Genomic DNA, 12,297 nt, shown 5'->3' with positions numbered 1-12,297 from the left:
GACATTAGCAGAGCTTCCTTCCTCACCTTTCCGTAAAATATTTCAAAGGAAGCCAGCTGTTCTGCCACAAAGTCACGACTTTGGCAGTTACACACCTGGCTGTTGTGTCTGGCAGGGCCCAGCCCTTCTTGGTGTCCCTTTCATTATAAATAAGAAATGTTTTATCAAACACAAAAGGAGCAACATGATATCATTACGGTTTCATGCAGAAACACGGCATCCTCTGCTAGTGCCAATCTTCCTTCAGGCCTTTACTGAAATAGCACCGTGGCAGTCAGGCTGCCTGCTAAGGACACTGTTGGATTGTCTGTTTCTGCTACTTTGGGTTATGGTGAATGGGATGTGTTCTAACTGGCTGGCGGTGGTATAGAGAACAGCGATTGGGTTTCATGCACTTACTGTGTGCCCTGTTATTGTGCTGACTTTCTCAATGATAACATTTACTTCTATTTCAATTCTTACTGCTTTAGACAGAATTGCCAAAATAATATTTAATATTATTTTGCTCATTTGTTAATTGGAAAATTGATTTCTTCTCTATCCTCCAAAAGAGCTTATAATCCCAGTGGTCAGAAACAGGCAAATACCATATGTGAGACAGCAGTCATGACTCAGGAGGGAAAAGGGCGGAAGTGGGAGATGCCGGGGCTGCGGTTTCAACAGTGGGGTCAGAGAAGCTTCACAAGGTGACAGCTCAACAAAGACTGAAGGAGGTGAGGACATGGGCCCACGGACACTGGCAAAGATTGAAGGAGGTGAGGACATGGGACTACGGACATCAGCAAAGATTGAAAGAGGTGAGGACATGGGCCCACGGACATCGGCAAAGACTGAAGGAGGTGAGGACATGGGACTACGGACATCAGCAAAGATTGAAGGAGGTGAGGACATGGGCCCACGGACATCGGCAAAGACTGAAGGAGGTGAGGACATGGGCCCATGGACACTGGCAAAGATTGAAGGAGGTGAGGACATGGGACTACGGACACTGGCAAAGATTGAAGGAGGTGAGGACATGGGACTACGGACATCGGCAAAGATTGAAAGAGGTGAGGACATGGGCCCCCACATCGGCAAAGACTGAAGGAGGTGAGGACATGGGCCCCCACATCGGCAAAGACTGAAGGAGATGAGGACATGGGACCACGGACATCGGCAAAGATTGAAGGAGGTGAGGACATGGGCCCCCACATCGGCAAAGATTGAAGGAGGTGAGGACATGGGCCCACAGACATCAGCAAAGACTGAAGGAGGTGAGGACATGGGACCATGGACATCGGCAAAGATTGAAGGAGGTGAGGACATGGGCCCCCACATCAGCAAAGACTGAAGGAGGTGAGGACATGGGACCATGGACATCGGCAAAGATTGAAGGTGAGGACATGGGCCCACAGACATCTGTGGGAGGAGTGCTCCAGACAGAGGAGGGTGGCACTAAAACCCTGGGCTCAGGATGCTGGCCTGGCTGAGCGGCGGCAGAAAGGCCACTGGCCCAGCGCCCTACAGGGCAAAGGGCCTGAGAGCCACTGTAACAACCCTGGCCTTCATCCCCAAGACAGGAAACTCCTAGAACAAAAGGATGACAGGATCTGGCGCTGGGGCAGCTGGGGTGGGCATGGGCAGAGCAGGACCAGCCAGAAGGCTATTCAGTATTCCGGAGAGAGATGCGACTTGAGCCGCAGGGGCAGAGAAGGGAAGAGCAGCAGCAGCTGGGCCTGGGCATGTCCTGACGCCAAGGTGGAGGGGACAACGGGCTGGGCATGAGCTGCGACAACAGAGGCGTCAAGGCCAACCTGAAGGTTCTGGCCTGACCAAGGTAAGGGAGACTGGTAGAATTGGTTTGGGCAACAGGTGTTAAGATGAAAAGCTCAGATCTAAATATGCCAAGGAGCTGGGCGTGGTGGCTCACACCTGTTATTCCAACACTTTGGGAGGCCCAGGAGGGAGGACTGCTTGAGACCAGGAGATGGAGACCAGCCTAGATAACGGAGCGAGAACCTATCTCTACAAATAAAAAAATTAGCCAGGCATGGAGGTAGGCGTCTGTGGTGCCAGTTACCCGGGAGGCTGAGGCAGGAAGATCGTCTGAGCCCAGGAGGTCGAGGCTGCGGTGAGCTGTGATGATGTCACTGCACTCCAGTCTGGGTGCCAGAGTGAGACCCCATCTCTAAAAATAATAATAATTTTAATGCCAAGGTGCCTTGCCAAGTGGGTATGTTTTATGGGCTACTGGACACAGGGCTCTGGGGCTGCGAAGATACCTGCCTGGGAGTCATCAGTATACACAGAGGGTCCTAAGAGTCCACTAGACCCTGTGAGAGCACCAAGGCAGCAGCACTCACAGCAACACCCAAGGCCAAGGACTGAGCCTGGGGAAACGCGAGGATGGTGCTCTAGGAGCCCGAGGGGGTGAGCTGTCTTCTAGCCCCATGAGAGGTCAAGATGGGCAGCAAGAATCCAGCATGGGTCTCAGCAGTGTCTTGAGGTTACCTGGTGCCCCAGCTATAGCACTGCGATGGGGCAAAACCAGATGAGAAGCAATTCCAGAGACCCCAAGGCAGGGCCGGCTCAGAGAGAGGGGACCCATCGGTTCCGCCAACAGTTAACCAGAAGACGGTGTGTGCCTCTTCAGGTCACAGGGACGGGGCAGGGGGTCTGGTGCATGAACAAAGGCTGGCCTTGGGTGGAGCATAGATGACATATTCCCAGTAATGGGAAGGAGACAGTGAGCGCAAGTGGGCAGGGAAAAGACAGGGCCAAGCCACAAGCACAGCACAAGATGGGGGCAGGCGCAGGGGGCTCATGGAGAACAGGTGGCATATGGAACAGTACCTGGTGTACAGGGTGCTAAAATGCCTCTAGAAGCATGGCCATGCTGCCAGGCAGTACTCGGCACCCACTCCAGGCCAGCAATCAGGTTCCTCAGCAGTTAGGTGCGGCTTCTGTGGCCAGTGCAGGGGCCTTTCACAGCGGGGTTTCCATGCTGGAATGTTCTAGAACAATGGGAAGGAGAGAAGGGCAGGGGCTGGGGCTACATTGCAAAGGGTGGAGGGGAGGCAGAAAGGAAATGCAAGAGGCTGACCACACCCAGATGAGGGCACAGGCTGTGAGACCAAGACTACTCTGGAACGCGGCAAGTGGACGAAAAGTGAGAAGCAAAGTTTAGGAATTTCCCAGACAGACGGGGTAGAAATTGGTTGGGCCAACAGCCATTGACTGTGACTCCTGTGCCAGGCACTCATGCGTGTGAAGTGAACGACGACAAAGGCCAGCCCCTGCCCTCACAGAGCAGACGCTCTAAAGGAGACGCCCAACCAAAGCACAGACAGATGCAGGCGACCACGTCAGACTGTGACGAGTGCTGCAAAGGAAACCAGGCAGGCAAGGGACAAAAGGCAAAAGGAACCACATCCCAATTTTATTTAGGGCAGCAATGAGCCCACACTCAGGCGCAGACTCTCTCTCCATACACACACACACACGCGCACACATACACGCATATATACACGCACATGCGTGCACACGCACACGCGCACATACACGCACACGCACACATACACGCACACACACGCACACACACACGCACGCACGCGCGCACACACACATACACGCACACGCGCACACACATACACGTGCGCACACATACACGTGCGCACACACACGTATGTATTTTTTCAGGCTCCTTCTAAGCTAGAAATGGCCAGCCCCACGCTCTGGGTAATGAGCTGAAGGTAAACACTCGAGAAGATCTCTGCTAAGGGCCCATGCAGGGAGCTGGCCACGCAGGGCGGCACTGTTCCCCCTGACCCTCCTCCTGGTTGCGAAGGCCGCAGCCCCAGCAGCCATCATGGACTCAAGAATAAACGTGAGAAACAGAAATGGAGAAAACCTCCAAGTTCTGGGCTGTCACTGAACAAGTGCCAGGGGAACATCACTGTCAACTGACTTGGGAAGGCTGGCTTAGTAAGGCAGGTCTGGGGCTTGTCTGGGGCTCCAAGGCCAAGATGCAGCATTTCGTTTTGCGCCTGGAATCGTATCTTTGTGAACTGCCTCCCAGACATGCGGAGAGAGCTCCGGGAGGTGACTACCCGAGATGGCCTCAGGGAGAGGCCTGGGGGGGCAGCAGTGTGGGGACAGGAGCATGGAGACCATCTGTGAAGCCACACGACCTCTGGAGGGCTGGCTGGTGACATAAAAGAACAAAAAGCCCCCAAGACTAGAGAAGACAGTGCAGGCATGTGAGGACATGCAGTGAGGGGTGGGGAGAGCCCAGAGGATGGTGTCACAGGAAACAAGTGAAGGGAGTGTCTCAAGGCAGTGGGGTTCGCTGTGGACTGACCACTTTCAGGAGCATCATCCTGTCCTCAAGAGGAGCATTTGGGTGGAATGCTGGGGGGCAAAAACCTGATTGAGGTAAAACAGGAAGAGAGACATGAGGAAGGGGCAGAGAAAGGGAGTCATAGCTGGAGAAGGACATGGGGCAAGGAAGGGGTTTGGTTCACGAGAAGAAGACTCAAGAGCCATCTGCACACCAGGGAGCCGCACAGCCAATGGGAAAACCAACCAACAGGAGAGGGAGAGCCAAGTGCAGGAGCAGCCTCGAGGCAAGGGCACAGCGCAGATGGGGGGGAGGGGACGCAGCACAGGTGAGGGGAGCACAGGCATGGGTGACGGGGGTGCAGGTGAGGAACGGCGCAGGTGTGAGGGCAAAGGCGCGGGTGAGGTCGGCACAGACGCGGGTGGGGGGGCACAGGCGTGGGTGAGGGGGCACAGATGAGGGTGGTGCAGACGCAGGTGAGGGAGGAGTGGGTGAGGGGGCACAGGCATGGGTGAGGGGCACAGGTGAGAGCAGCACAGGTGAGGGCAGTGTAGACGTGGGTGAGGGGGCGCAGGTGAGAGGGGCACAGGTGCTGGTGAGGGGGGCACAGACGCGAGTGAGGGGAGCGCAGGTGCAGGTGAGGGTGGCACAGGCGCTGGTGAGGGGATGCAGGTGAAAGCAGTGCAGGTGAGGGCGGTGCAGATGCAGGTCAGGGGGGCAAAGGTGCAGGTGAAGGCAGCGCAGGTGAGGGCAGTGCAGACACAAGTGATCGGGCAAAGGCGTGTGTGAGGCGGGCACACAAGCGGGTGAGAGGGGCACAGGCGCGGGTGAGGGGGCACAGGCACGGGTGGGGGGTACACAGGCGCGGGTGGGGGCGGTACAGGCACAGGTGGGGGGGCACAGGCGCGGGTGAGGGGTACACGCGCGGGTGAGAGGGGTACAGGTGCGGGTGATGGGGGTACCGGCGCAGGTACCAGGGTACACACGTGGGTGAAGGCAGTACAGGAGCAGGTGAGGGGGGTACAGGTGCGGATGAAGGGGGTATAGGAGCGGGTGGGGGGGTACAGGAGCGGTGAGGGGAGTACAGGCGCAGGTGAGGGGGGTACAGGCGCAGGTGAGGGGGGTACAGGCGCAGGTGAGGGGGGTACAGGCGCAGGTGAGGGGGGTACAGGCGCGGGTGAGGGGGGTACAGGCGCGGGTGAGGGGGGTACAGGCGCGGGTGAGGGGGGTACAGGCACGGGTGAGGGGGGTACAGGCGCGGTTGAGGGGGCTCATCCACCACGGGTGTGAAAGCAGGTACAGGTCAGGCAGGGTCTGCATGACAGGCATCGGTGAGCATAAAGTAGGAGGCAAGTCTGAGGGTCGGGTATGAAAGGCTGGCCTGGGAGGAGGGAAGGAGACTGCTCTGGGACCCTCCCTCGAGTGGGGCAGCACTCAGGGTCCCGGACCCAGGTCCACAGCCATCAGCACAGCAGGCACTTCCTTCAGCCACATTCAGCTCCACAGTCACTACATGTGGTATTAACACAGTGAATAATTCTTTTGTTCAGGTTTTCAAAATAATGGCCCCTAGCTATAACGATTCTGAAATAACAGACCTAAAAATCATCAGCAGTTACCCCGGCAGGAAGTGTGCTTTGCGATGCCTAGGTCAGCACCCAGACATCCCCACTCTGCCTGAAGCCGCCGGAGGGTGGGGCTCGCCGCACAGCCTCTCTGCAGACGGGGCAGTCACATGCTACAGGCGCCGGCCGGCCCTCTCTTCATTCTGGTGCCAGTGTGTCTCCTTGGGCTTGCCTCCCATTCTGCCGACCCCTGCACCCACAGACCGAGTCACTGCCCAGCACTCAGTCTCGCTGTGAGACCCTCTCTGCACGGCTCTGGGACACCCCCAGCCACAACACCCCAATGGTGCTGTGTGCTTACTGGGGTGAGAGTCAGGACTTCAACACGGTCCACAGAGCCTCACCCCAAAACTTAGCTCTGCCAACCAGCTCACAATATCGTATTCACCGGAGGAGGCTCACCCTCGCACCCCTGCCCCCACCTCCTGCCACTGTCCAACATTCACCTCAATCTCATCAGTGTCTTGAAAGGATCTGAAATGTCTGTGTGTACTTGTGCTGACGCCTCCCTCCCACCAGTGTAGACAGGGAACTTACTTGTCTCCCCGTCATGGTAGCCCAGGGCCTGACCGTGCAGGGCCTGACCATACCGGGCCTGACCGTCCCTGGCCGATGGAGGCTCTCAGATCGATGCTGCGGAGGAGGGCATGCGAGAAGCTAGTGCACCGGCAGCCCTGCTCTGCAGCCCGGCGGCGGTGCCTTGCTCAGGTCCCAGGGTTGCTCCAGGCCTCACATCAGTACTGCCTCCAACCTAGCCCAGCCATTACGGTGAATCAGGCATTAAAAAGCCCTTTCTTGACTTGAAACGTGTTTAAAAAATAATATTTAAAAAAACAAAACCAAAACCACCCCCCAGCTAGCAGTGAATTCAAGTCTACATCCTCATCTCAGCCTTGCCCATCTAGCTGGAAAGGCCCAGGCCCGGGAGGTAAGACCTGTGCCAGCGCGGAGGCCGCGGAAGCCGGCCCAGGGCCAAACCACCAGTGAACGGTGGGAGAGGCGAGGGGAGTGTAGCCGGGAGCCACAAAGGACAGGTCACGGCTCTTCTGGGCAGAAGGAATTTCCACTGTGCTATAGAGACTGGGAGAATTCTGGAGGGTTATGTGACTTTGCTACAGATAAAGTACATAAAAAAGCCGGCCACAGAAGAGGTGGAGACCTGGCCTAAGACTCCTCAGACACAGCATCACCAGGGTCTAACCCAATGTGTATGTCTCTTGAGTCAAACACTTCGTGCTTGCCTGTGTTTCTCACACTTGAGAACACATGATCCTTCCAAATCCAGCCAAGATGGAGTTAAGAAAACTGCAAAAGGTACAGGAGAAGTTACAACTTCAGGCACACAGCTGGCACCTAAACTCCCTACCACAGGCACAAACCCTGACTGTGAGGCATCAGGGCAGTGCCTGGGCAACCAGACTGTCATCAAACCAAAGACAGAACATGCGAACCTTCCTGTAGAGAATTCAGACACCTGAGAATACACCCACAGGCCCGGTGTTTCTCAGCCTGTCCTCTGGGGAGAGGACAGCATCACCACCTGGGGTGTGAGAGGACTCACTGGAGCTGTGAACCCCTGCTGGGGCTCCAGGAGAGGAACGGCGGGCCCTGGTGGGGCTCGCAGAGAGAAGCCAGGTCCAGACCAGTGTCTCCAGGTAACGAACGCCGCTTCCTGCCCTGGGCCGTGCAGACACCCATGTGAAATTCTCTAAATTATTATTTTTCTTCAGCTATCTGAAGGAAAACAGTAGGAGTAAATACACCAAAATGTTAATGAAGTTATCTCTGTGCAGCAGGGTAACTTGAAGAAAAAACAAATTACTTTTATTTATTATTTGAGACAGGGTCTCACTCTGTCGCCCAGGCTGGAGGGCAGAGGTGCAATCTCAGGTCACCACAGCCTGGATCTCCTGGCTCAAGCGGTCCTCTCGCCTCAGCCTCCCAATTAGCTGGGACTACAGGCGCACACCACCGTACCCAACTCATCAAATTACTTTTATAATCAGGGGGAAAAAAAAAATCTTTTACAAAAGAATGAAAACAAGGGCTTCCAATTCAAAATGGTGACCTATGCATGTTGAATTGAAAGATGGTGAATTCCTGAGGTCAGGAGTTCAAGACCAGCTGGACAACATGGCGAAACCGCGTCTCTACTAAAAAATACAAAAAAATTACAGGTGGCAGGTGCCTGTAATCCCAGCTACTCGGGAGGCTGAGGAAGGAGAACTGCTTGAATCTGGGAGGCAGAGGTTGCGGTGAGCCGAGATTGCACCACTGCGCTCCAGCCTGGGCGACAGAGCGAGACTCCATCTCAAAAAAGAAAAAAAAAAAAAAGATGGTGAGTTATGCATCTTTCCCCTCCCCTACAAGGCATTACCCACCACCCTACACCAGACGGCGTCCACAGCATTTGACAGCAAAAAAGACACAGCCACAGCCAGGATGCAAGGGTGAGTCCTCCTCAGCCACAACTCCGTTTGGTAAGAGGAAGAAATAAGTCCCTTAAAGCAAGATCCAGCCCAGCAATTCTCGTGGGTGTAAGTATGCCCCCAGGGCACATCTAGAAATGTCTGAAGACATTTTGGGGGCATGCTCTTGGCATCTGGCAGGCAGACACTAGGGATGCTGCTAAACATTCTATACTGCACAGTCTCCAGTGCCGCAGCCCCCCCCCAACAAAGGCTCATCCAGCCCAAATGTTCACAGGCCGGTCCACCCCTTTGGTGGAAACAGAAGCTGGTGACGAAAGAGATTCCCAAGGTCAGTGCGTGTTGACTGCAGCAATTCACATCTGTTCCATTCTCTTCCCACTTCACCAGGAAAACAGAAAAATAAGTACCTGCCAGGCACCCAGGAGCCCCACCAGCCCCAGCTGCCCTGACGCTGTGAGGAAGCAGACATCCCAGGTGATACTGCTGAAACCCACCTAGGGCTACCAAGCCCTCTGAAGAGGAAGGAATCCTCTGTGAGTCTGTGGAGGGCTCACTTGGCAGGAAAGCAGTTTAATTCTTACCAGGTGAAGATCCAGTCCAGAGCATGCCAGCTCCTACCACCCTGCAAGAGGATGCGCTCTCAAACTGGAGAAGCACGACATCCACCCCACACCTTCCACAACCCCAGTCCCGCAGCCCTCAGTCCCTTCTCTGACATCCGCACTGGCCCCTCCTGGAGACTGAAGAGTGCAGCCCTTGAGCTGTGAGCTCAGCATGTTCTGTTTAATTCTATACTAATAAATGCTTCTAAATCAAGGATCCCTAGTTCCCCGGCAAAACACCTCCATTATCCACTAGGAATCACTCCTGAAAACTTCTACGAGAAAAAGTTTTAACTCAGTAGTGACACAAGTGTCAACAGAGGAATTACGACACTAGATTTCTTCACCTGTATGACTATCTGCATGACTATTTTAATCAGAAGCTATGCAATCACTCTGGAATGCAAATTACATTCAGGATTACAAAACAGCAGAAGACCTGAAGAAGAATCCTTTCTGGAGACCTTCCATCTCCCTTCCTAGTTCCTTCAATACACAATGAAAGGATTTCTGGAAACCTTTCCTATCTGGTGTTTCCCATATTCACCAGCCAGTACCAAAAGTGACAAACCACTGCGGTTCTGATCTTCAAGCCTTCTTGTGTGTTAGCTGAATTGATGGGCCTTGAGGTGCACTGCGTGAGACAAAGTGGTCAGTGGTTAAGGCTCCCTACTAACAGCAGCACAATGTCCTGGTATATACCTCTCTCAGCTGCAGGGTCTCCATCTCTAAACCAACAGAGATCCACCAATGTCGCTGAGTGTTAAAAACCAACCACCTACGCCTTGGAGAGATCTAGCAAGAGGCTAGACCTTTGGTAATGTCAACAACATTGCCCTCCCCTCCTGGATCAAATGAAGTGCTGGACACGCATCGCAAGCACCGAAACCACTAGTGGGACACTGCGAAACCACTAGTGGGTCGGGCGCGTGGCTCACACCTGTCAGCCCAAGGCAGGAGGATCGATTGAGCCCTGGAATTCAAAACCACCCTAGGCAACAGTGAAACCCCGTTTCTTTTTTAAAATATGAAATAAACCGCTAGATAATGAAGAGGAGGAGAAGCTTGCCTCTGCTTTCCTATGAAGACCAGCTACACCAGGGTACAGCCTGGCTTCAGCAGCGTTAACTGTAGCAGGGACCTTTTAATGAATGCCAAGCACTGCTTGGAACAATAAGTGGTCACTCATTTCACCCTGAGGTGACACAGGGGCTACCACTGCTTAAATCTGACAAGAATAAACAATCACTAAGTGGGCCCTGATGTCTCCCAGTAAAGATGAACACAGAGGAGCCCGATTCACACCCCAGCAGGATGGCTCACAGCCTGTGTTCTTCAGCCCTTTGCTGAATGGCCCTGGGGCTGGGGGAACGCACAGCAACCTGGCCATATTGCATCCTCCACACCTGTCGCCACACCGTCTGTCCTGAGACGGACGGGAACACCAGGGCGCCCTGGGAGGAGAGAAAAGCTACGCAGCTCCCCAGGAAGGCAACACAGAACCACAAAGCTCAGCCGCAGCTCTGAGAAAGCTATGACCTTGATCTTTTAAGGAATTCCTTCCCAGGTGCTTCATATGAAATCCTCTACTAACTAGGTAAAGAGCAAGTATCGGCTCCTTCTACTAGGAGCACAAATTTCATTCTAAGAAGTGCGACGTGGCTAGGTGACCACCCAAGGTCACGCAACCGGCAGCCGGACGGCAAGAGCTGTATTTCAGGTTTGGTGACGCCCATCAAAAAGGTCGCTGGGTGCCATCAGGCCGTGAGGTTTCTCCCTACAGCTCCTACCTAGCGACCGGCGCACCCGGCATCTCCCAGCCCTGGGCTCCCGGGAGGGCGGCCGGGCACCGGCCGGGCACGCCGCGCATTCCGTCTGCCTGGGCGCCAGAGATCCCACGCCCCGCAAACTCCGGCTTCCACCCCAGCCCCAAATTCCCCAGCCTTCGCGCTGCCAGAATCGTCGCTGGCTCGGCTCACGCAGCTCTTCAAGCAAAGGGGCCACAGTCGGGCGCTGGGCAGGGCCAAAGCCGCCGCCCCCGTCACACCTGCCCGGCGCGGACCGGGCGCCCCCGAGGAGCCCACACGGCCCCGTCAGGCCGCGCCCAGCTCCCGCCGCCCTCGCCGCTGGCCCTCCCGGGGCGGCCCCTCGCGGCCCACGGGCACTGGCTGGAGGCGCCATCGCTGCCCTCGGCCTGCGCGGCGCAGGCGCCCACCTTGAGGGTCGGGTACTCCTGGACCTTCAGGGTCATGGACAACTGAGCCGCCGACTCCTGCACCGCCATCTTGAAGCGGCCAAAACATTACCGGGCGGGGGACGCGCGAGCGCGCTGCACGCCGGGAAATGACGCCGCGCGCGCCGGCCGGAGCGGGGCGGGGGCGGGCCGATGCGCCTGCACCAATCGTATCCGCACAGTCGGCCGGAGGCGGAAGAAGGCGCGAACCAATCACTGCCGGGTTTCCTCCCGCTCAGCCAATCAACGATAGCCCCGGCTGGCGGTTTCCTCCTTGAATTCGCTGCCAGGTTCAGGCCGCAGATCCCGGGGCTGGGGGTGCTCCTGGGCTTGGGGCGGGCCGGTGGGGTACGGAGAGCGGCCCGGGCGGGTGGAGCTGCGGCTGAGCGGGCTGGGGGACTTAGCGTCCGTCCAGTTACTCGGAGCTATCGCGGGGTGGTCCCCTGTGGGTCCCTCGTGCCTGCGGTACCAGGGCCAACGCCGACAAAACGCTTGGCCACATACGCCTGTAGCCAACTATATTTCTTTGGCCCTATTTTCACCGATTTACAGCTGCTGGAATCCTGATGTGGAACCTCCGACTTCCCATTGGAAGAGGAAAGGCCCAATACCTAAAACTGACTTATGGACAGAAACTCCTGAAGCATGAGAAGCTTGTGGTCTCTCCGCCCTCTCCTTGCAGGGTGGGCAGCGCTGGCATCCGGGTCGTGCCCTGCCTTCATTTCAGCCATTTCACATTCTCAGCGTTTCAAACACCACCCGCCTCCCTCCTTTCCAAAATAAAACTGAAATTAGGTTTTATTACTTAGGAAATGACGTCCCAATTAAGCCACCTTGTGTTTCACGTAACTCATTTCTAAACAATTTTTAAAATACTTGCTGTTTAAACAAAGGAAAAACATCTAAGGTGACAGCGATGAAGCGAGAACCTCCACTTGGAGGCTGCTACGTGTTACAGCCGGAATGCAAGACATCCGACCGGCACTGTGGAGTCTTCCTCTGTCTTACTTAAACAGGAGTTGGGACTAAGGAAAGTGTTATTCCTTAAGTGTGTGGCTGCAGACTCCAGTCTTTTAGATATTTGAAG

General features: G+C 55.5%; 1 protein-coding gene and 1 long non-coding RNA gene across 12 annotated transcripts in view; one reads left to right on the top strand and one right to left on the bottom strand.

Annotated features, from left to right (window-relative positions):
• The window catches only part of MAEA (macrophage erythroblast attacher, E3 ubiquitin ligase), a 50,838-nt gene extending 39,554 nt beyond the window's left edge, over positions 1–11,284 (bottom strand). For 7 of the 11 annotated variants that reach the window (XM_074039205.1, XM_074039213.1, XM_005554266.4 and 4 more), the window contains exon 1: positions 11,193–11,284. Coding sequence is in view for 5 of the 11 variants with exons in the window: in XM_005554266.4 (XP_005554323.1) it covers positions 11,193–11,261 (69 nt within the window). In the remaining 6 variants the exon portion in view is untranslated. Of the gene's footprint in view, positions 1–2,832; positions 2,994–11,192 lie in introns of all 11 variants that reach the window. The other 4 variants (XM_074039206.1, XM_074039212.1, XM_074039199.1 and 1 more) reach the window with 1 other exon arrangement.
• Positions 11,285–11,467: 183 nt separating this feature from the next.
• LOC135970863 (uncharacterized) lies at positions 11,468–11,995 on the top strand. Its single transcript, XR_010586705.2, has 2 exons — positions 11,468–11,500; positions 11,763–11,995. It is a non-coding gene; the product is annotated as an uncharacterized lncRNA (long non-coding RNA).
• Positions 11,996–12,297: the final 302 nt, after the last annotated feature.

This window comes from Macaca fascicularis, chromosome 5 (assembly GCF_037993035.2).
Source record: "Macaca fascicularis isolate 582-1 chromosome 5, T2T-MFA8v1.1".
In the NCBI taxonomy this organism is placed as follows: Eukaryota; Metazoa; Chordata; class Mammalia; order Primates; family Cercopithecidae; genus Macaca; species Macaca fascicularis.
This window is presented reverse-complemented; position numbering and strand designations above follow the sequence as displayed.